Source organism: Lampetra fluviatilis, chromosome 1 (genome assembly GCF_964198595.1).
Source record: "Lampetra fluviatilis chromosome 1, kcLamFluv1.1, whole genome shotgun sequence".
Taxonomy (NCBI): domain Eukaryota; kingdom Metazoa; phylum Chordata; class Hyperoartia; order Petromyzontiformes; family Petromyzontidae; genus Lampetra; species Lampetra fluviatilis.
Window position 1 is genome coordinate 29,732,414 of NC_136275.1, and position 25,076 is coordinate 29,757,489.

Sequence of the window (25,076 nt, forward strand, 5' to 3'; positions counted from 1 at the left end):
AAGGAATAAAAAAGTGCAATATTTAGTCTTAAAAAGTGCCAGTGGTAAAATACACCGTTTCCCACGAAACACTAAATTAAAATCTCGAATAAAAATAGTAACATTTTTACAAACATATAAATGCGCCTTCACGAACAACGACAGTACACTGGGAAAAACACAGTAATACAGATAAGACATGCAGGGAAAATCATATTCTCAATTGAGTCTTTATTGCCAACGGAAGAGTTGTCAAATGAGCAATAAAAGCCTGTAACACTTTTAGGCTTCTGTCGCTCGTGAATCTTGCGTTGGCGCTGCCGACTTTCTGCGTACCGCCAGATCTCGATGTCTCTCACGACTCCCACCCCCGTGACTGCACCACTGCCAGTATCGTAAATCCGTTACGCTTCCATGGAGCGCTCCCTTTTTAAGCGTGGCCTCGTTTGTGATCGCACCCCGTTCGCCCGTTGGGTCCGGCCTTAAAATGCAGTCATATCTGGAATGAGTAATTATGTGCCCTCTTTTTCCGTTATTTTGGCAAGTAGAATTTTTGGTTTTCTTTGCAGTATAAGTTGCAATTTGAGCTGCAAAAAAAAGTTAGAAGGCCAACTTTCAAATGGCTTACAGTAGCATTGAGATACATTGCTACTGGCACGGGTGGTTCATCACCACAGAGACGTTCTTGACAATAACATAGGGTTGTACGATCTGGCACGCGAGTACCAATCCACTAAGGGTAATGATGGATCCCCTATGTTGTTTATTTGGCAGTCTGGCAGCACCGGGGTTTGCATCTCCACTCTGGCTCGCACCGGCTTGTTATTTATTTATTACCAGAAAATGCACAAGTTTTCAAGTGATTGAATATTGAAACGGAATGTATGAATGTCCACGTTCATGTCTTCACGAACTGCCTCTCACACATCGCCCTGCCGGTCGGCCCAGTGGTGGTTAAAACTAAAACAATTTTTTTATTTGACCAGGCAAGGCCTACTGAGCTATTAGCTTATCTTTCGTAAGAGACCTAGCCACAAATGATAGCTCAACGAAGTGGCTTATCACGTGGAAATTTATAGCAGCCAAATACACCAAATGCGTGTTGGTTCTAAATGCGGAGGGAAAACCGGAGGACGCGGAGAAAAAAATCCACGCAATCACAGGGAGAGGGACACGCAAACTCCAAATATACAGCAGGCATCAGGGTCAAACCCTCGACCTCTTGCATACCAGGCAAGGACGATAACACCACAACCGTGGTGCCCTTTAAATAAAAAAATAACGCATGTAAGTAAAAATTGTATTACTACATAAATTCCGAAGCCTGGGAAAGGCAGTAAAACAGCAAATACAGTCCCAGATCACACCAAGTACAACACACAGTCCCTCAATAAAATTATACATTAAACTCTTTGGTTCTTTCGGTAAAGTCATGTAGAAAATAAAATCAAATAATAATAGAATACGAAGTTTCGATTGCAACACAAGCAACCATCATCAGGTAAGAATGAATGAGAAAAAACAAACATAGTAAACTTCTGCTTGATTGACAAACAGAAAGACAGCGCCACTGTGTCGATGCCTTAAATAGAGAGAGGGGGTAGGGGTTGGGACAGAGAAAGAGGGGGGGGGGGGGACAGAGGACAATGAGAGTTGCGTGTAATTCCGGATCATAATTTTACACAATTTGTTGGCAAACTTCCTATTTCTCTCTCTATATTTTTCCTTGCTTGTCTGTTTCACACTTAACTTCTAATTTAGCAATCTTTGGAAGAACGTATCAACCAGGCTATGCGTTAATTGTGTGTTAACCATCTCTCTCTGTGTTGCATTGCATTACACTTTCTAATTTTACTAAATTTGCTTTCTCAAACTTTTCTTGCTCTAAATATTGCCGTGGTGGTTTGTTTATAGTCCATTGTCTCTCCTCTGGCCACTATGGTCCGGAATTCCACGTAACTCTCTCATTGTCCTCTGCCCCAATCCCCCCTCCTCTCTCTCTGCCCCAACCCCTCCCCCCTCTCTATTTAAGGCCTTGACACAGTGGCGCTGTCTTTCTGTTTGTCATTCTTTGGAGGAGCGTGGTCAGCCAGGTGTGGTGTTGGCTGTTGTGTTGGCCGGCTCTCTGCGTTGTGTTGCATTGTGTTTCTAAGTTTACTATGTTTGTTTTTTCACATTCATTCTTACCTGATGATGGTTGCTTGTGTTGCAATCGAAACGTCGTATACTATTATTTAATTTATTTTCTTTCTACGTGACTTTACCGAAAGAACCAAAGAGTAATTCCTGCAGTCACGAAAGCTTCAAATCAAGTTTGATTATACAATACATTTTACATTTGACACCTTGTTAAGAATAACATTTACAAATCACATTTGCAAATGTGCATATCCAGCACTAATCGTATGCTTCAGAATATTTTTTGAAGATTTACGATGTTCAGGGAGCAAACAAGCTTGCTCCAAAACGTTGGTGCTGCAACGGCAAAGGCTTTGTCCACCTATTCCAAATCTCGTTCTTTGGTTAGTTTGATAATCTCACGGCGCGTGGCCTTAGTCAAACGTCGTCAATGCAGAAATTCGATTTCGTTCATCGAAAAATGTTCATAATTTGTCAATTGTTATTCAAGCGACATTTCGTAAAAACTGAACATTCGTACATCGATGGATACCACCTGTACAAACTTTATTTCTATTTATTTATCTACAGTGACTTGCTTACCTTTTTCTCAATTTTGCACTACTATCATGTGTTTGTGTTGTTTGTTGTTGTAATGTTTTGACCCCCGTGCTCCTTACTGATCATTTGTGAAAAAAGAGCTTCATAGCTCATCGGATTCCTCCTGCAGTATAAAATTCTGATTCTGAACCCCGACGCGGCAAACGAGAGCTCCCTATTCCGCCCCACGTGAATTGGTCGCCCCTGGCTCCACCCTTTCCATGGGTTTCCACCGGGGTCCCTTTGCTGTGCAGGCGTCAAACGGAGTAGCAGCGCGCTCGTAAGCCGGTTTCTATTCCCTGCCTTTTCCAGCCGCGCGCTGAACAGGCATAACGTCAACCACCCTTTTTGGCGCAGGGGCAGAAAGCCCACGGCACCATTGTTCCATGTCGTGGCGAATTGCTTTGCCGTTCGTTTGTGAATTTTGGATTTAATGCAAGTGCTGAAATGTATTGTCACAATTCATTAAACTCATTTTAATTCTTAGAAACGTTTGCATTTAGTTTTTTCCACTGGCACAACTATACAAATGTGTTTTTATTAGCAGTTACATTAGCTAGATTAGCCAGGTTTATCTAGCGTGTTAAATTTCCTTTTATCATTCTTTGCGGAATAAGGCAACACTTAAAAAAAAGTTTAAATTTCAGCAATGCAGATGTGAACAGAGTAAACAATTGACATCAGATTAAATATATTTCACTGTCAACATAGGGGAGAAAAAGAACACGAGGCTAATGAGTTCCAGTGTTTAGCAGCGAGGCCATGTGGAAGCGTCATACGTGGTCACGTTGCCCATCAGCAAGAACTACGCTGATGCCAAGGGGGCAGGAACACGAGCAGACCTGTGACCTCTATGCCATGCCATCTGTGACCTCCATGCCATGCCACCTGTGACCTCCATGCCATGCCACCTGTGACCTGCATACCAAACCGTTATAATGCGGAACGTGCTCCGTTATAACATGGTTTCTGAGCGGCCGATGATGAACTACTTTCTTGAGCGGTACAGCTGAGAAGTGCAGTGATACGGTACGCGGAAAGATGCAGTAACACGGCGGCGTACCCTCAGTTATTTGTCCCGCCATCGCGCTGTGCGTGCATAGTAGTAGTTCGTATCTGGGCAAACTTTATCGTTACTACAGAATTCATGGGGGAAATAGTTTTCACTGAACGCATTTTCCACTGAGTGCTGCCCTTTTTTTTTTGAGGTACGCATCTACCGCCGGCCCGTTAAACAGGGAGACTCGCCGTGCGGACTGTCGCCTACGAATGCACAGTGTACACGTGCGCGCGCATGTGTCCTGTCGCCGTGCCAGGGCAAAGTGCGGCACCTGCAGTTTGGGCTGCACGAGCTGGAGGAATACGCGGAGGTGCTGCAGCGGGTCCTGCGGCGCTATCTTGCACGCCTCCACTGGCTCCTGTCCGGTAGCGCGCCGCCATCCCGCACGCGAGCCGCACGCACAATACCACGACGACCTACCCTTATTTTATTTGTTTTATTGGGTGCAATTGTGAACAATAGCCACATCAGACATAATCATTGGATCACTGCAGCTCAAAGAATCAGTCCCTGCAAGGCGTTTCTATCAAAAGGCGCTGGCAAGCCAAAAACCGCACCGCGGGTCTCGTGGATTTTGCTCCCTGGGTCCCTCCGGTTTTATTTTCCCTCCACATTTAGAGTCAGCATTTGAGAGTATTTGGCTGCTGCTTGTCCACGCGATGATGAAAAGCCACTTCGTTGAGCTGCCGTTTGTGATATGGCCAGGTTGTTTCTGAAAAAGAAGCTAATATAGCTCAGTGGGCTTTACCTGGTAAAATAAAAATAGTTTATAGCGACCATTCACAACTAAGTAGTGGTTATCATTGAACGTTTGGCCTGGTGAGGTGCACTCTGAAGCCAAGTGAATTTGGAGAAGGCTCACACGGGCAGGCGGGAGGTCACGGCACAGTGTGTGGTTGTGGGTTAATAGATGGGGGGGCAGGGGGCGGTGACTGGCACAATACATTGCTCATGGTTTCCATTGTGCCACCTTTGCTGCACTTTCACATTCCCAGTGCTCTGCTCATTGTTGCATCTCGGTCCTCCATTCTTGGTGAAAGTTTTGCTGCTGCAAGCTTTCCAGTCATGGTTATTTATCAATATCGGTTATTTTATCGACCTCCGCAATAAACAGCCAAAGGACACCACTGACACCTGCCATGTTGTCTTAATCTATGCCACATCAATTCAGGCCTTCCATGCAACCAACCACAGCAGACTCAATTATTCGCGCTAATGAGGGGGAGGACGGCCGCAGATTATTAAAAATCGTGGATAATCCAAAAATATCTATTTTTTGCGGATCTCTATGCCAAAAACAACTAATATTGATAAAAAATTATGTTTACGTTAAGAAAATGTAGTTTGTTAAAATATTAATTTGTAGTAAAGAATCGACTGATTAATGATGCACGTGCTCAGTGATAATAACACTTTCCTGCTCCCACGCAGAAGATTCGGCCCACTAAGTGGACAGCAGCAGAGCCACGCCAATCAACATCAAACTTCACCGTTGTAAAGATCTGCAACTACTATACTGTAGAGGCAATCACGTGGATTTCGGATTTTCGTAACACATATTTCTTCATGTGACTTGTAATAAACATTTCCAAGAATAACAATGTGAAACTGTTTTCAGATTATTAATTTGGGCTTAATGGAAATTACATGAGTTATTAATTTACGTCAAAATCTCAGGTACGCGTTTAATTCGCAAATCAGATAAACCGCACGTGAATAATCGAGAGTCTACTGAAATATATTATTGGGAAAGCCACATGACAGCCAACAAAGCTTCGCTAGCCTAAGCAGTCCACAAGTGAGAGAATACTTTTAGATCTTCCAAGGTATCTAAGCTACAAACACGCACATAAAAGCCCCAGCATTGATCATAAAACTAAACTAAACATTTTTATTTTCAGAAGCGACATGGCCACAAGTGATAGCCCGAACGAAGTGGCTTATCATGTAGAAATGTAAAGCAACCAAATACTCATACATGCATGTTGATTCTAAATGTGGAGGAAAGCACCGGAGGAGGACCCGGAGTAAAATCCTCGTGACCACAGGGAGAGAGAGACATACACACTCCAAATATACAGCAAGCGTCAGGGTTGGGATCGAACCCAGGATCCTCCTGTATACCAGGCGAGGTAGTTAACATCTCGACAACGTGGAAGCAGCCAGCCTGATTGGTTCAACTGAGCACGTGGTGCTTCGTGACGGTGGCCCATGGTTTAAGAGTGTAGAAAGGGCAGAGAGAGAGCGTTGCCTGTGACCTAAACATCCAGAAATTGTATGGAAGTAATAATAAGCCAATCAACCCGAGTTCGGTTCCCACTCACGGCCAACAGTCATTTCAACCGGTCAAACCTTTCCTGGGCTTTCCCCGAACTCGACTCAGCCTTAAATGAGTACCAGGTGCGCTATGTAGATAAACATCGGTACTGGGGAGACAAAGGCGGCCGGGCATGGTGCCGGGCAACCCACCCTCCGGCCTTCACGGGCGTGGCTGCCACTCGCCCCAACAGCCTGTTGGAGGCTACAGCAGGGGGCGATCTCACGTCTTGGTGTTGCGCGCTCGCTGCCATGCAGGCAGCCGTTGCGTGTTTGGCGTGGTGCTGGAGGCGAACGTGTGCCTGCTGATCGACGTGTCCGGCTCCATGACGCCTCACCTTTGCGAGCTTCAGAAGGAGCTCACCAGCCTTGTCTGGGACCAGCTGCGTCACCGCTGCACCAGGTGCTGATTGTTACCGCTGCCCCCCCCTCACCCTTTTGTCACTCCACTGCTGGTTTGAAGGCCACCACCGCACCATGGTCCATTGTGTGTCTGGACCGCACCTCCGATTAGCACGGTTGGCTACGTACGGTGGGAAAGAACATATATAATCACATACAGAGACCCCATAGACTCACACAGACACAGAGACTCAACTCAGAGACGCATAGTTGGTTGTGCTTCCCCTGCACCTCCGATTAGCATGGTTGGCTATGTATGGTCTCACCCAGAAAAAACCCTATATTATGGATGATATTGGTCGCAAAAGCCTATATGTTAAACTGGTATGAAAGAAGTTCAACATATGTACGCATATATTCAAAATAAATGGCAGAGATGAGAAAAGTCTAATTTGGATTTGAATAGTCACATGGACAGCTGTGAGATAACAGTTTGGGGCTGATTTTGTATGCAACCAGCAATGAGACAGACACGTGATTAAATTCACAAAGATCACCTCCGGCGGTGTCTGAAGCATTTTACTTACGGCCAAGGTCTCTGCAGCCTCAGGCAGCTCATGTCTAGCCTCTGGTTACGCTTCGATGCCTCCAGCCACCATCGTTCCACCCCACTGCAGTATTTTGTTGGCGACAATCGGCTGGCATTCCAGCCTGCTACGGCTCCACCAACCCCCCCACCTGTGCGACAGGGATGTCCTCTGGCTCCCACATGATTTAATATCTATTTTGACCACGTAGTTTGTGAAGCCTTCAATACAGTGAGGGAAAAAGTATTTGATCCCCTGCTGATTTTGTACATTTGCACACTGACAAATAAATTATCAGTCTATTATTTTAATGGTAGGTTTATTTGAACAGTGAGAGACAAAATAACAACAACAAAATCCAGAAAAACGCATGTCAAAAATGTTATAAATTGATTTGCATTTTAATGAGGGAAATACGTATTTGACCCCCTCTCAATCAGAAAGATTTCTGGCTCCCAGGTGTATTTTATACAGGTAACGAGCTGAGATTAGGAGCACACTCTTAAAGGGAGTGCTCCTAATATCAGCTTGTTACCTGTATAAAAGACACCTGTTCACAGAAGCAATCAATCAATCAATCAGATTCCAAACTCTCCACCATGGCCAAGACCAAAGAGCTCTCCAAGGATGTCAGGGACAAGATTGTAGACCTACACAAGGCTGGAATGGGCTACAAGACCATCGCCAAGCAGCTTGGTGAGAAGGTGACAACAGTTGGTGCGATTATTCGCAAATGGAAGAAACACAAAAGAACAATCTCCCTCGGCCCGGGGCTCCATGCAAGATCTCACCTTGTGGAGTTGCAATGATCATGAGAACGGTGAGGAATCAGCCCAGAACTAAGGAGGATCTTGTCAATGATCTCAAGGCAGCTGGGACCATAGTCACCAAGAAAACAGTTGTTAACACACTACGCCGTGAGGGACTGAAATCCTGCAGTGCCCGCAAGGTCCCCTCTTCTCAAGAAAGCACGTATACATGCCCGTCTGAAGTTTGCCAATGAACATCTGAATGATTCAGAGGACAACTGGGTGAAAGTGTTGTGGTCAGATGAGACCAAAATGGAGCTCTTTGGCATCAACTCAACTCGCCGTGTTTGGAGGAGGAGGAATGCTGCCTATGACCCCAAGAACACCATCCCCACCGTCAAACATGGAGGTGGAAACATTATGCTTTGGGGGTGTTTTTCTGCTAAGGGGACAGGACAACTTCACCGCATCAAAGGGACGATGGACGGGGCCATGTACCGTCAAATCTTGGGTGAGAACCTCCTTCCCTCAGCCAGGGCATTGAAAATGGGTCGTGGATGGGTATGACAATGACCCAAAACACACGGCCAAGGCAACAAAGGAGTGGCTCAAGAAGAAGCACATTAAGGTCCTGGAGTGGCCTAGCCAGTCTTCAGACCTTAATCCCATAGAAAATCTGTGGAGGGAGCTGAAGGTTAGAGTTGCCAAACGTCAGCCTCGAAACCTTAATGACTTGGAGAAGATCTGCAAAGAGGAGTGGGACAAAATCCCTCCTGAGATGTGTGCAAACCTGGTGGCCAACTACAAGAAACGTCTGACCTCTGTGATTGCCAACAAGGGTTTTGCCACTAAGTACTAAGTCATGTTTTGCAGAGAGGTCAAATACTTATTTCCCTCATTAAAATGCAAATCAATTTATAACATTTCTGACATGCGTTTTTCTGGATTTTTGTTGTTGTTATTCTGTCTCTCACTGTTCAAATAAACCTACCATTAAAATTATAGACTGATCATTTCTTTATCAGTGGGCTAACGTACAAAATAAGCAGGGGATCAAATACTTTTTTCCCACACTGTAGCTGTACCAGATGAATTTACATCTGGTACAGATACAATGGGAGGCTGATCCATGCCCGGGTGCAGTAAAGGGATGGCTCCCTATTGCCCAACCATGTTACGTATGCCGATGATTTGGTAATTGCTGCTCACTTAGAGGAGGAGTTAGAGGCGCTGCTGCTGAACCTGGAGCTTGCCACTAAGAGGTGGGGCCTTACCATCAGCCCCACCAAAACTAAGCACCTGCCTGGGTATTTTGTACCATCGGACACTCCACCCCCACAACTCCCAATTGGTGATAGGGCAGTTGTGGAGAGAGTAGAGAGTTTCCCATACCTGGGCAGTGTGCTCATGACTGGCTTCGGTTTAACAGCAGAGGTCTCACTCTGAATCAGTCTTTTCATCGGTTGCGTAAAGCTCTGTGGAAGCTTCCTGGTCTCTCGCTCCGCACGAAGCTTCAGGTCTTCTCAGCCACAGTCATTCCCTCCCTTCTCTACGCTTGTGAAACGTGGACCCCCCGAATGGAACATCTTCGCCGGTTAGAAACATTTAGGCTAGCCTGCCTACGATCCATCCTGGGTTTAACCAGGCTGGGTTGTGTGAGGAGCTCACGAATCGTTGAAAGATCTGGACAAAGTCCCATCGGTGAGCTACTACGGCAGGCAAGGCTGCGTTGCCTGGGCCATGTAGCCCGCATGCCCAGATGTGGTACAGGAGGATGTGGAGCTGAGTGGACTTGCCGATGACTGGTAACAGCGGTGTCAAGATCGGCCTCTGTGGAGGAGGCTTGTGAAGGACGCTACTGGGCATCTTGACAGACAACTATTACAGGTTACTGATAGACAGCCAGTTCTGTTTTACCAGGTTTAGCTTTCTTTTTTCACACTTTTGTCATGTAGGCCAGGCTTAGTCACAAACCGAACCTCTCCATAATAAAGGCTCAGTCTTTTGTTATGTAGCCTATTACCATCTACATGGCAGAGGCTCGGTCTCATTTGCAGCATTTGTTATGTAGGCTATGCGTTAGTCACAAACCGCACCTCTCCATAACAAAGGCTCAGTCATTTGTTATGCAGTCTAGTCTTAGTCTTAAGCCTCACCTTACCATATTAATAAAAGTGTGCCGTTCCTGGCCCTGCCCCCCTCAACCATTATATATACGGAGTGGTATCTCCTGTAATTCCTCATTTACTTGATACAGCTGTCGGGCTGTGACGGTTCCACCTGAAGACGGAAGCTTGTGTTTCCTTCGAAACGTCGTGATTTTTATTTTTATTTTACTTTTATTAATTTACATTTTTTACCTACGTGACTTTACCGAAAAAACCTAAGAATATGAATCCTTGCAGTCACGAAAGCTTCAAATCTAGAGCTACTGGGCAGTTGGAGGCAGTCGCCCTCCAACAACAACGGAGAGCGGAGGAGCAACGCTCACAACAACGAGCGGAGCGCCAGGTGGCTAAAGCACAGCAAGTTGGCACAGTAGAGGGTACAGGTGGTCGTCTCAGTCAGTCGACCTGTGGCATCTGGGTCTGCCCCGTGTTGTATACTAACCCCTTCTTCCAAAATTGATATTAATAATATTTGATGATATTTTTATATATTATCTTTTTACTTGTTTTTTTAATGAATGAAAACACACCAAAGCGCAGCAAACTGCAAAACACCAGGGGTTGTTAAGTAATGAACTGGAGGAGGGCTAGGATGGCAGAATTTGCAACCTTGCCTCAAGGAAAGATAAATCCAGGGTGAGTGGTCAAACGAAGTGGGTCAGCTCAAGGCTGTGTGCACAGGGGAGGGAGCTGATGTAAACAACCCTGCACGTCTGAACGTGAGGGGGCCTTTGACCTGAAATTAAGAATAACACTCCCAGAGCAGAAGGTTGGATGGCCACAGTGAGACGAATAAGAGCGTTGTATATCTCAAGGATGCAGACTCAGCTGAATAACAAGGCTGCGGGGGTCACCAGAAGTTCGCGTTCGCCTAGTTAAGACAAAAAGCTCAATTATTCTGTATTGCTATTAAAGTAACGTTAAAGTCGGAATTTAACAACAGGATAGGCTAAAGTTATTGATATTCACACCCACTCCAATTAAACCAGGCCACAAGTTACGCCTACTGAACCATCACCATCATTAAGTCAATATGAAATGTTATTTCCATCTATACAACTCAACCCGAAGCATATGACAATCAGAACCTTCCTAAGTCAAAATTGAATCGCACCCAGACAGGAGCGAATAGTCGATATAAGGTTGAAGAGGGAAGGAAATTAAGAGCACGGCGAACTGCAAACGTAAGCAAAAAGCCGGGAACGACACCAACCCAGCGACCCACCAGCCCAGCAACAGCGAGTCGGGCTTCGACAGGCCATAAAAGTAGAAATAATAACTCCCGGGGTCAGGGGACACCAGAAGAAGCAGGCAGACAAAAACCAGAACTGACTCCAAGGTTCAACCGCCCTCACCTACAAGGAGTGACGGAAATTAATGAGGCCTTGAGTTAACGGCGTCAGCTGGACAGCAACAACAACGGCGAGCAGAGACAGGGTGGGGCAAAGACTGCGGGGCTATGAAATGCAACTTCATGTCAGTAAAGCCCTGATAAACAAGTTAAGTTAAAGACATCACAATACATAATATCGTACATAACATCAATGTTAACGCTATTCACCGTAAACTATATTCCGCTTATATAACCATGCAGACACCAAGGAATACGAATTCCTAGGATCAAGAAACTTACCCCTTAACCTAAGATATCGGAAATAAATTAATAATAATAAGCCTATGCATGAAAAGACAAAAGTAAAACTTATGAAAAGCCAGGATAACGGGATGAATCACCACCAGGTCGAATATAAAATACATAATAAAAGAGCGATGTTAAACCCAGGGTCGGAGAGAAAGGGAGATCCCGGCCATCTTTGTATCCCCGCAGCGCGGGATGGGAGTGTGTATGCGCTCGGGGAGGCACCTCCACTTGGGTCAAGCACCACGATGGGAAACGACAGACCTTAGGTTACATACCGAATCATAACTGTGAAATGGTAAGGGACAAATGTTAACTTAAAACTTTTTAACCATTTCTTTGTGCATCGGTGAGGGTCGGAGGGAGTGTTGCCCCTCCCTCCAGGTCGTGCAACACGGACAAAAACGCCTATGAGACGATTTGTAACGTCTGTGTTTTGGTTCATGAAGAAGGCCAGACAAGAGATAATATCGCACCCAGACAGAGAGACGACTTCGAGGCAATTTGTAACATCTGATTGTTTGCTCGTGGATTTTATGGAGGGAGTATGACAACGGAATATACCGTGGGTGATGCACACAAGGACATACGGACGTACGGACACACACATGGACACACCTACCTACGGACAGATCCTGACACAGCAAAAATCGAAAGAAACCCCGCCTTGTGGGCAGGACCCAAAGGGATTTTTCGGCATAAAAGAAAGGACCCTGAGCATTGGAAATCAGCTCGACCGGGAGGGTCGACTCAGGAGCGAGCTGCGACCAGCGGGTCGGCTCGACTCATCTTCAGCTCGACCGGGAGGGTCGACTCAGGAGCGAGCTGCGACCAGCGGGTCGGCTCGACTCATCTTTAGCTCGACCGGGAGGGTCGACTCAGGAGCGAGCTGCGACCAGCGGGTCGGCTCGACTCATCTTCAGCTCGACCGGGAGGGTCGACTCAGGGGCTCGACCGGGAGGGTCGACTCAGGAGCGAGCTGCGACCAGCGGGTCGGCTCGACTCTTCAGCTCGTCTGGGACTCAGCCGAGTTCGATCGGCTCACCGGAGCCGGCTCTCGGGGCTCGACTCAAGCGGCTCCCCATCTCCTCTGCAGGCGGGCAAGACCCGCTTGACAGCTCAACTCGGCCTGCGTGGGTCAACCTCTGCCGAGTCAGAGGTCTCTGCTGCCGCCGGAGTGGTGAGAATCGCGGTTTGGCGACGAGGCTTCGTGCTCACCCTGGTCGACGACCCAACACTGCACGCTGCGAGCGAGCTGTGGGCGCCACCTACCGACCGGGTTCCGAACTGCGACAGCGTATCAACGGGCATCCACCAGTTCACCACGGTGACAGGGGAGCGACTGATACGTATGACGCGCACCGCCCCCTCACCACACGACCACCAGGCGTCTGTTTGACATAAAGAACCGACTCCGAACACTGACTATTCAAGACAACTCTTACCACTCAAAAACACTCGAACCCATAAGCCATCCGTGGCTGTGAAGGCATCACAACGAGACCGAGTGATGGCCATCCGTCGTTTATAAGTGTATTCGTAATTTTTATCTTTAATATTTAGTGGGCTGTACTCTTAATCGCATAAATTCCCAACAGATCCATCAATACGAATTGATTCTTGGCACCTCCTTCCGCCGAGCCACGCTCACGTGGGGAGTGGTGGCCCACCAGATCCTTATCAGGTGATCTGGTCCTCAATTAGTAAACTTGGTATAAGATAACGATCTTCGGAAAAGGAGCACCGTCGCAGGCCCTTACTCCGAGCTATTCTGTTGTCAGATAACCTGCCGATGTATCTGTTGAGATTGGTGCCTTTAAGAATAATAACTGTTTTGATTGTGTTTTTTTTTATCGCCGTATAATCTTTCAAGTATCTTTCAGTCATAATCGCCGCACGTACTCGCATCCTCTACAGAATATTCAACTGTCCCGTGACCCAAGGTGCTAACAACGTGATAAGGGTTGCTTATGATCAATAAGGAGTGCGGTACTGCGTGAACAATATTGAGTATAATCATTCATTAACGTTAAGGTTTTTCTTAGCATAGTATTTGCATATTTTAACGACTCTCTCTCTCACTAACAACCATCGCGTTATGCGGGATCCATGTGCCGTTGTCAAAGTGAAATCAGACAATCGTTGATGATACTGTATTGATGCCGTGTTGACGTTCCGGGATGGAGAGTTCGCATACTATATCATAGTTGAGGTTGAATTAGTAATAAATTGATTAATACAGAAGTGGTTGTGTGATTCTTTCCTGAAATCTATGCATAAGATCTGCTTCTGCGTTGAGATCTGAACTTGGTGACCTTAATAAACACACTAATACATACTCAGTAAATGTTAAAGCGATAACGGGGTGAACCGGGGACCTAAAATATAAGCGAGAATGAGACGAACCTAGACAACGATGCCGAGTTAATCTAAGTTAATCTTGCATACTTACACCACACCTGCATAACTGCATACGATTAATTGCCTTATTCCGATCGGTAACCCACCCTCGTCACCGAGGCGGGGTCTGGTTATCATAACGACTTGCATTATCATAATTACACCCACTCGCATAATTACTACGATTACCTCTCGAATTGGCATAATTAAATGTGCATAATTACATAAATTAACATATTTCCGGATAATTACACATTTGGCCAAATTTCATTTGATTATTATTATTTTCACTGAATATTCATAACCCACATATACAACATAATAATTTCACCCACGCACGCATACAACATAACAAATTTTGATAACCAACATATACAACATAATGGGGGCTCGTTCGGGATTTCTCGCAGACAGTTTATGCATGAATTCAGGAACGAATCACTGTTGTGTTAATCAAAGTGTTGTGAACTAACGTTGCCTTGTGATTGTAAACGGGCGTAAAACAAAACAAAAAACGCCCTCTAAGGAAATACCAGAGTAGCAGAGTATAACAAAGACAGCTGGGCTGAGATTATTTGCACGAGTTGAACTGACGCATCCTGTGATACAATTGTTTATATGTGCTTTGAAGGGGAATTCTAGAGTAACTCACGCCGCACATGAGATGTTAGAATTAAGATACACTCTTAAGTCTATTAACCACACTACGTAATAGAGATGGCACAGGATCCACAACGTTCTGAGTTTGACACACCAACGCATAACACTGATACAGAGTGGACCTCTGAGGAGGAGATGGAATCTATGGAAAAACAGTATCGGGAATTTGTGTTAAAACGTACTGGACGGACTGCTAGCCAGCAGACGGAGCAGAGAGATATATGGGAGGGGTGCCATACAGAAGATGTTAAGGCCCATAGAAGGAAACTACTTAAGGACGTGATGAAATGTGGCAAAGCCAAACGTGACGTAAAAATTGCAGAAATAGCGAGGGTAGACTCGTATCTCCTCGCACAGACAGACAGAGAAAGATTATGGAATGAGGAAAAATTTGAAAGGGAAAGACAAGAGAAACTGTCCTTAATGGAGCAGGTAGAGAGTCTGCACGCCCTCGTGAGAGAGAAAGAATCCGCACTAAATGCACCAGTGAAACACCCAGACGCTGATACACAGAACACATACGGGAGTAACAATTTACCACACTCCGAGCCACGTGGACGTAGCCCAGGGCCAGATCCCACAATGAGTATGGCTACTGTGCAAAGCAATTTTGATGAAGTAACACCCTCGCAAATCGAGGAGAGAGAAGAGGAAATAATAATACAAACGGGAAAACATGAGGCCGACCACCCCAACGTTAGAGAGAGACAAATAATTAACCCTAAGTCATCAGGATACACTGTAATGATAGGGCGGAAAAGGGCGGAGCTGGTGCAAGACGGGAAACATGACATAAACAGCACACCAGGCAGACGCACGCTACGCAAGTATGACCGACATGATGCAGATGACAGAGACAGCTCACCAGAGAAACGCACCTCGCACAAACACGACCAACACGACACGGGTAACAGGAGCTCACCAGAGAGACGCACATCACACAAGCATGAGCCATGGGATAAGCAGAAATCACCGAGCCAAGTTGACCCACGTTACAGGTGCAAAAGGCACTACAAAAGTTATGTTAAGCAGAGCCACCGTGATGGTGACGGCTCATCTGACACTGACTCCTCTGACGATGACCCACACGACACGGGTAACAGAGAGAGCTCACCAGAGGAACACACCTCACGCAAACATGACCGACATGATGCAGATGACAGACACAGCTCACCAGAGAGACGCACCTCACGTAAACATTATCAACACGACATGGGTAACAGAGAGAGCTCACCAGAGGGACGCATGACCCGTAAAAATCACCCACGCAAAACCACCCGCACCACAGATGACAGAGACAGGAATCCCGATAACCATGAAGCACAAGACAAACATAAATACAACACCTCACCTAGCAGGCACCACACACGTAGTAGGCAGCATGAAGGTCAAGGACAAAAACACTCACCACATAGACACCGCTCAAGGAGACCACGCACACCAACCCACAAGCACGAATCACAAGACCCACGTAAGGAAAACAAGAGACACAAGCAACGGGACAGATACGAATCATCGGACAGAGGGAGATCACGACACAGACACGGGAAACATGACAACAGTGATAGTAGAGACAAGGTTAGCTCAAGTGAGCACTCCTCAGGAACCGACACCACTGATGACGAACAACACACTTTTAACAGTAAGACACTAAAACTAATGGACAAAGCACTCGTGAGAATTCCCTATTTCGATCCACATAACAAGAACAGGGACATACACACTCACATAGCTACAGTAGACCAGGAGGCTAAGATCCGGGGTCTGGGTAAATCAGCAGAAAAGGCATGTTTATTATCAAGGAGCCTACATGAACCCGCCAGACCATGGGTAGCCTCCCTGCCAAAAACAATTGAGCCGAGCAGTAGTTAAGAGATTTGGGGAATACTCCACACTATCCGAAGGATGGAACGCGGCAAAGTTGATGACCCAGCGTGTAGACGAAGACCCACGAGATTATCTCCTACGCCTTAAGAAAGCATATTACGCAGGGGACGTGGACAATGCCCAGGGAGATAAGACAGTCTTAAAAGTGATGTTCTTTCAATCATTGAGACCTGAAATAGTGAGAATAGTAGGAATGATGTTGGACCCCGAGACTGCCTCCCTACGCCAGATTGAAAGCAAGGCCCACACGGCCTGGGTGAACGGACGGAAAACCACTAGCATAGCCAAAACCCACATCGTCACCAGAGATAAAGAATGCCTCGATCTGGAGGGAAGCGAATCTCCAAGGAATAATATTAGCGCCACACGGGGTGGACATGAATTCCCCCAGGAGAGGGCGCCTAACCCAATAGAATCAACACCCGTCCACAACACGCTGAATAACGTTCCACGTGGGGGGAGGAACGAGACCAGAGGAACCTGGCACCCACGGCCGCCACCACCATGGAATGCAGAAGAGGGCGGAGGCTGGAATTATGGAGGAGGAAAAGCGAGTGACGGGCCATACCTACCCCGCGGAGGCCGACGCCCACCAAACCAGTCACCATATCGTCCCCCACTGCCGCCTCCACTAACAATAGAGCATAGACCACCGTTAGCTAACAGGAATCGATATGCTCACCACATTAGGATGGAAAAAGAGCTCCTAGGGAGTATGAAGACTCCCATGCAAATAGCGAAGGGAAGAATACCAACTATACCCACACAGGAGGAGGACACACCCAGCGCAAAGGTAGCCCAAGTGAACGTAGGGAAGACAAGAAGCCCCGAAGCAATCACCGAAGTGGTACCAGAGGGAAAAGGGTACCATCTGGGGGAATTGATTCCCGTAGGACCAGTCGGACGAGTCCACGTGGAAGTAATACTGCAAGACACCCTGACCAGCCAGGGCCTTTGTGATACTGGAGCAGAAATATCCATGATATCCAGAGAATTATTTGACGAACTCCAGACTGCCCTCCAGAGGAAGAATGAAACACTACAGATGATGCCAAGTAAACTTACCTACTCAGGATGTGAAGGGACCCACATGCGACCATTGGGCAAAATTATGACGAAGTTGACGTTCAACAAAATCAACATGAACCATCCCCTATATGTCGTACGGAACCCCGGAAAAGAGCTGATCATTGGGATAGAACTACTGAATCGCCTGAAACCCATTATGAACCTTGAATCCCGACAAATTTGGGCACAGTCAATGCCGGAGCAACAAAGGGACTCAGAAGATGAAGACGTTATGAGAGACTCCACGGGAATCCAAGTGATAACACAAGAGCTCAACGACCTATCAACGACAATCAGGAACGAAGACGAGCTCCCAGCAGGAATTCGAATCACTCAGCTAATGACTAACAGACTGAGAGAAGACCGAAAGGAAGCCGACTTAGAGTCAGTATCACCAAATGACCGTCCCCTCATGGAGTATATACCGCCCCCTGGAGGCCAAACCGACGAACTGCAAACCGATGAAGGAGAACACAAGGGCAAGAGCGTATTACCCTCGGATGAAGCCAAGGCAACTCAACCGATAGTAACGCAAAAGGAACTTTCAACCGAGCCGCCCGAAACCACGAAGGCCTTGGACCCAGACCCAGGACAAGGAGTCTCCATAATAGAAGAACAAATCGAACAACAAATTGAAGCAGCAGACGCCCTCGAGAACGACACTCAACGAAATGAGCTTCGTCAACTGCTCCACAAATACCACTTCCTGTTCTCAGAAGACCCCTATGATTGCGGCAAAACCGACCTACACGTGGTATCTATTCCCACACTGGAAGGAGCGCCAGCGGTATATGTGAAACAATACAAGATTCCACTGGCTGCCTACGAATCAATCCAATAAACCTTGGAGAACCTACTCAAGAAGAATATAATTCGAGAATGCAACTCAACCTACAACTCACCGATTTGGCCTGTATTGAAACCCACAGGCAAGTGGCGACTCACCATCGACTATAGGCAACTCAACAAAACGGTTCCCCTATCTCGATGGCCAATGGCAGAGATCGACCAGAATCTCAACCAAATAAAAGGCGCAAAAATTCTCACCACCATGGATCTATCAAATGGCTTCTGGACCATGCCCGTGAAAGAAGCGGATCAATACAAGTTGGCATTTACATTCAATGGAATACAGTATACTTGGAACCGATGTCCATTTGGATACTCAAATTCACCTGCGGACTTTAACACATTCCTACACAAGGCAATGGACGACGCAAAAGAGCGAGGTACCATCGTCTATGTCGACGATATACTGGTCAAGGACTCCTCATGGGAAGAACACCTCGAGAGCCTCCAGCATACCCTCGAGCAGTTAAAGGAAGCAGGCGCAAAGATTTCAATACAAAAAGGACAGTGGGCACGCAAAAGGGTGGACTACCTCGGGCTCCAGGTCGGCACTGAGGGAATGTTACCCCAAACCAAAAGACTTGGAGCCCTCCTCGCACTCAAATCGCCCACCACAGTCACGACCCTTCGGAGCTTCTTAGGGATTTGCAACTACCTTCGACAGTTCGTGGACGACTACGCAGGAATCGTTCGACCCTTAGTCAAACTACTGCAAAAAGACGAACCATGGGAGTGGGGACAGGAACAGGAAGCCGCAGAAAAAGAATTAAAACGACAGATCACAGAGGCATCCTGCCTAGCATACCCAGAGAAAGGGAAAGAATACTACCTGGAGACCGCATACTCAGATCATAGTATCAGCTCGGTACTGTGCCAGAGACAGGAAGCAGAGAAACGAGTTATTGCCTATGCCAGCAAAGCCCTCCGGGGAGTGGAGATGAAGTTCTCCGAGTGTGAGAAGGCGATATTTGGAAACATCTGGGCCATACAACATTTTCGGAACTTGTTGCACGGAGAGAAGATCATCCTGGAAACGAATCATGAATCCTTGGCATACCTCAACAGTAAGAAGATTCGAGAGGGCCGCGTAACCAGCAGCCGAATAGCCAGCTGGGCACTGACACTCCAAGGCCTACCAATCACAGTGAAATACGCAAAAAACAAGAAAAGTCCAATGGCCCAAGGTCTTGCCGATTTACATGATTGTACCTTTGACAGCGTAGAAGCAGAGGATGAAAAGATACCCCCGGAGGACAACAGGTACCTGCCCTTCAGGAAGGAGACATGTGCCGACCTACCAGTGGTATACATCGATGGATGCTCCCAGATGAGGGAGAACAAGCTTCACGCTGGGTCAGGAGTCATTTGGGAAACTGGCCCACTCACAGGGATTCAAGAGGGATTTCAGCTGGGACCAAAGTCAAACCAGTATGCAGAGTTGGTCGGGGTACACATCGCTGTCCAAATGGCATCCGATAACCAAATACGGACCATGGTGGTGTGCACTGATTCCAACTACGTACAGCACAGCTTCCTGCACCACCTACCCATATGGAAAAAAAACGAGATGAAGAACCATAGGAATAAACCAATTCACCATCGAGAACTATTCGAGGCCATAGATAAGATGGTTCAGAACAAGGATATGAAGATATTTTGGAAGAAAGTCAAAGGGCACTCCAAGATACCTGGTCAAGAGAAAACTGGGAACGACCAAGCAGATGCCATAGCAAAAGTGGGAAGCCTGGAAGGCACCCCGTGGAAGCTAGAAGACCAAACTGACAGAGACGGACAACAAGAGTCGACGAACCAAGACATCGCCGTGATAAGACTGGTCACAAGAAGTGGGAAGAACCCGGCAGAAGCTGGAACCAGAGCCCAATTGAACAGTGCCTAGCCTTCCGAAGACCTGATCAGAATGCAACAAGAGGACGAAACACTAAAGACACTCGCCGATCATATCCAAGATCCAGCAGGAAAACCGATCACTACTGACAACTTGAATGACAACAAAGAGCTCGAGATCATGCATAGCCAAATCAAAAGGTTCTCAATGCGGAAAGGGCTACTGGTATACACAAACGAAAAAGACGGTCGACCTAGATGGGTAGTCCCCTCTCAATATCGGGAAATAATGTTACAACACGCCCACAATGAACCGTGCAGCGGCCACCGATGCGAGGTGAATACGGGACAGATGCTGCGACAGGTGGCCTACTGGCCAAAAATGGGGGAAGACATACACAAACATGTGTCCAACTGTCTCGTGTGTTGTAAGTACCAGCCAACGACCTCACAGCATAGGGCACCCCTACAGAGGAGGGGAACAGATTATCCTTGGTCCAACCTACAAATCGACTGGATAGGACCTGTCAACCGATCAACCAAAGGGAACAAGTACATGCTAACTGTGACCTGTGCATTCTCTAAATGGACAGAGTGTTTACCAGCACCCAACAACACCGCGGAAACGACCGCTATCCTACTGATCAACCAAATATTCAGTAGATGGGGTCTACCGTCAACGATCGATTCAGACAAAGGAAGCCACTTCACAGCCGAGGTCATCACAGAAGTGTGGAAGATGTTGGGAGTAAAAAGACAATTGCATGTCGCATACCATCCACAATCCTCAGGACAGGTGGAAAGAGCCAACAGGACCATCGTGAGCCTCCTAAAGAAATATGTGTCTACCACGGGCCGCGACTGGGATACGAAACTACCCCTAGTCTTGATGGCCATGCGAGCCACACCCAACCGAGCTACAGGCAGGACACCCTTCGAGATCATGACAGGGAGGCTAATGACCCTCCCAGTACACCTGTTATATGTCCCAGCGGAGGACGAGACCCCGACGGCAATGACGCCAACTGAATACCTGACGGGACTCAATAGTCACCTACAGAGCACATTCGCTATGGTCAGGGACCAGTTGCAAGTAGAGGCTCAGGGGAGCAAAGCATACTATGACCAAAAAGCCAGCCACGCAGAATACCAGCTAGGAGACCAGGTGTGGTACCTCAATTACGAGAAAAGAAAACAAGTGCAGGAAATTCCTGCCTTCCTGGACAGGACCACACGAGGTTGTTGACAAAATGTCCCCAGTAGTATATCAGCTAAAAATCACAAAGACAGGAAGAGAGCAGCAATACAAGTGGGTGCACATCAACCAAATCAAACCGTACCCTGTGCTGGTGGAGCAAGATGAGGAATAAAGGTGGAAAAAGGGGGGGGGGGGAACTAAACTAATGGGCATATCACACTACAATAATGTGTAACATGTTTTCCAGGAAATGGCAGCCCTCCTGCTCATGCTCCTGCTAACGTACCTTGCCAAGCTAGAAGGGAGCCAAGGCCTGATGATGCCACCCAAGAATAACCGTAGAAACTATCTTTTTAACGATATCTCCTATAACACGTAGTCAATAGAATAATTTCTCCCTCCCTTATCGTTTTACCTTCCTTTAGAATATATATATTTTTTTTCCTCTCTCTTGTCACATATAACCATGTTAAGTTGTGACACGTACGCGCGCGTTGTAAGGAAATAGCAGCAAAACTTGAGGACAATCGATGGTTCTTGATGGAAGAAGGGTATACATTTTTTTTTTAAAATAACCCGTGGCCATTTGACCACTGGTCATTTTTAAAAGGGCGGAATGTTGTATACTAACCCCTTCTTCCAAAATTGATATTAATAATATTTGATGATATTTTTATATATTATCTTTTTACTTGTTTTTTTTAATGAATGAAAACACACCAAAGCGCAGCAAACTGCAAAACACCAGGGGTTGTTAAGTAATGAACTGGAGGAGGGCTAGGATGGCAGAATTTGCAACCTTGCCTCAAGGAAAGATAAATCCAGGGTGAGTGGTCAAACGAAGTGGGTCAGCTCAAGGCTGTGTGCACAGGGGAGGGAGCTGATGTAAACAACCCTGCACGTCTGAACGTGAGGGGGCCTTTGACCTGAAATTAAGAATAACACTCCCAGAGCAGAAGGTTGGATGGCCACAGTGAGACGAATAAGAGCGTTGTATATCTCAAGGATGCAGACTCAGCTGAATAACAAGGCTGCGGGGGTCACCAGAAGTTCGCGTTCGCCTAGTTAAGACAAAAAGCTCAATTATTCTGTATTGCTATTAAAGTAACGTTAAAGTCGGAATTTAACAACAGGATAGGCTAAAGTTATTGATATTCACACCCACTCCAATTAAACCAGGCCACAAGTTACGCCTACTGAACCATCACCATCATTAAGTCAATATGAAATGTTATTTCCATCTATACAACTCAACCCAAAGCATATGACAATCAGCACCTTCCTAAGTCAAAATTGAATCGCACCCAGACAGGAGCGAATAGTCGATATAAGGTTGAAGAGGGAAGGAAATTAAGAGCACGGCGAACTGCAAACGTAAGCAAAAAGCCGGGAACGACACCAACCCAGCGACCCACCAGCCCAGCAACAGCGAGTCGGGCTTCGACAGGCCATAAAAGTAGAAATAATAACTCCCGGGGTCAGGGGACACCAGAAGAAGCAGGCAGACAAAAACCAGAACTGACTCCAAGGTTCAACCGCCCTCACCTACAAGGAGTGACGGAAATTAATGAGGCCTTGAGTTAACGGCGTCAGCTGGACAGCAACAACAACGGCGAGCAGAGACAGGGTGGGGCAAAGACTGCGGGGCTATGAAATGCAACTTCATGTCAGTAAAGCCCTGATAAACAAGTTAAGTTAAAGACATCACAATACATAATATCGTACATAACATCAATGTTAACGCTATTCACCGTAAACTATATTCCGCTTATATAACCATGCAGACACCAAGGAATACGAATTCCTAGGATCAAGAAACTTACCCCTTAACCTAAGATATCGGAAATAAATTAATAATAATAAGCCTATGCATGAAAAGACAAAAGTAAAACTTATGAAAAGCCAGGATAACGGGATGAATCACCACCAGGTCGAATATAAAATACATAATAAAAGAGCGATGTTAAACCCAGGGTCGGAGAGAAAGGGAGATCCCGGCCGTCTTTGTATCCCCGCAGCGCGGGATGGGAGTGTGTATGCGCTCGGGGAGGCACCTCCACTTGGGTCAAGCACCACGATGGGAAACGACAGACCTTAGGTTACATACCGAATCATAACTGTGAAATGGTAAGGGACAAATGTTAACTTAAAACTTTTTAACCATTTCTTTGTGCATCGGTGAGGGTCGGAGGGAGTGTTGCCCCTCCCTCCAGGTCGTGCAACACGGACAAAAACGCCTATGAGACGATTTGTAACGTCTGTGTTTTGGTTCATGAAGAAGGCCAGACAAGAGATAATATCGCACCCAGACAGAGAGACGACTTCGAGGCAATTTGTAACATCTGATTGTTTGCTCGTGGATTTTATGGAGGGAGTATGACAACGGAATATACCGTGGGTGATGCACACAAGGACATACGGACGTACGGACACACACATGGACACACCTACCTACGGACAGATCCTGACACAGCAAAAATCGAAAGAAACCCCGCCTTGTGGGCAGGACCCAAAGGGATTTTTCGGCATAAAAGAAAGGACCCTGAGCATTGGAAATCAGCTCGACCGGGAGGGTCGACTCAGGAGCGAGCTGCGACCAGCGGGTCGGCTCGACTCATCTTCAGCTCGACCGGGAGGGTCGACTCAGGAGCGAGCTGCGACCAGCGGGTCGGCTCGACTCATCTTCAGCTCGACCGGGAGGGTCGACTCAGGAGCGAGCTGCGACCAGCGGGTCGGCTCGACTCATCTTCAGCTCGACCGGGAGGGTCGACTCAGGGGCTCGACCGGGAGGGTCGACTCAGGAGCGAGCTGCGACCAGCGGGTCGGCTCGACTCTTCAGCTCGTCTGGGACTCAGCCGAGTTCGATCGGCTCACCGGAGCCGGCTCTCGGGGCTCGACTCAAGCGGCTCCCCATCTCCTCTGCAGGCGGGCAAGACCCGCTTGACAGCTCAACTCGGCCTGCGTGGGTCAACCTCTGCCGAGTCGGAGGTCTCTGCTGCCGCCGGAGTGGTGAGAATCGCGGTTTGGCGACGAGGCTTCGTGCTCACCCTGGTCGACGACCCAACACTGCACGCTGCGAGCGAGCTGTGGGCGCCACCTACCGACCGGGTTCCGAACTGCGACAGCGTATCAACGGGCATCCACCAGTTCACCACGGTGACAGGGGAGCGACTGATACGTATGACGCGCACCGCCCCCTCACCACACGACCACCAGGCGTCTGTTTGACATAAAGAACCGACTCCGAACACTGACTATTCAAGACAACTCTTACCACTCAAAAACACTCGAACACATAAGCCATCCGTGGCTGTGAAGGCATCACAACGAGACCGAGTGATGGCCATCCGTCGTTTATAAGTGTATTCGTAATTTTTATCTTTAATATTTAGTGGGCTGTACTCTTAATCGCATAAATTCCCAACAGATCCATCAATACGAATTGATTCTTGGCACCTCCTTCCGCCGAGCCACGCTCACGTGGGGAGTGGTGGCCCACCAGATCCTTATCAGGTGATCTGGTCCCCAATTAGTAAACTTGGTATAAGATAACGATCTTCGGAAAAGGAGCACCGTCGCAGGCCCTTACTCCGAGCCATTCTGTTGTCAGA

At 47.1% G+C, this 25,076-nt stretch overlaps 1 protein-coding gene across 1 annotated transcript in view; it reads left to right on the forward strand.

Annotated features, from left to right (window-relative positions):
* The window catches only part of VWA3A (von Willebrand factor A domain containing 3A), a 167,385-nt gene that overhangs the window by 131,537 nt on the left and 10,772 nt on the right, over positions 1-25,076 (forward strand). Inside the window, 2 exon segments of the mRNA XM_078860424.1 lie at positions 4,014-4,122; positions 6,332-6,476. Coding sequence (XP_078716550.1) covers positions 4,014-4,122; positions 6,332-6,476 — 254 coding nt within the window.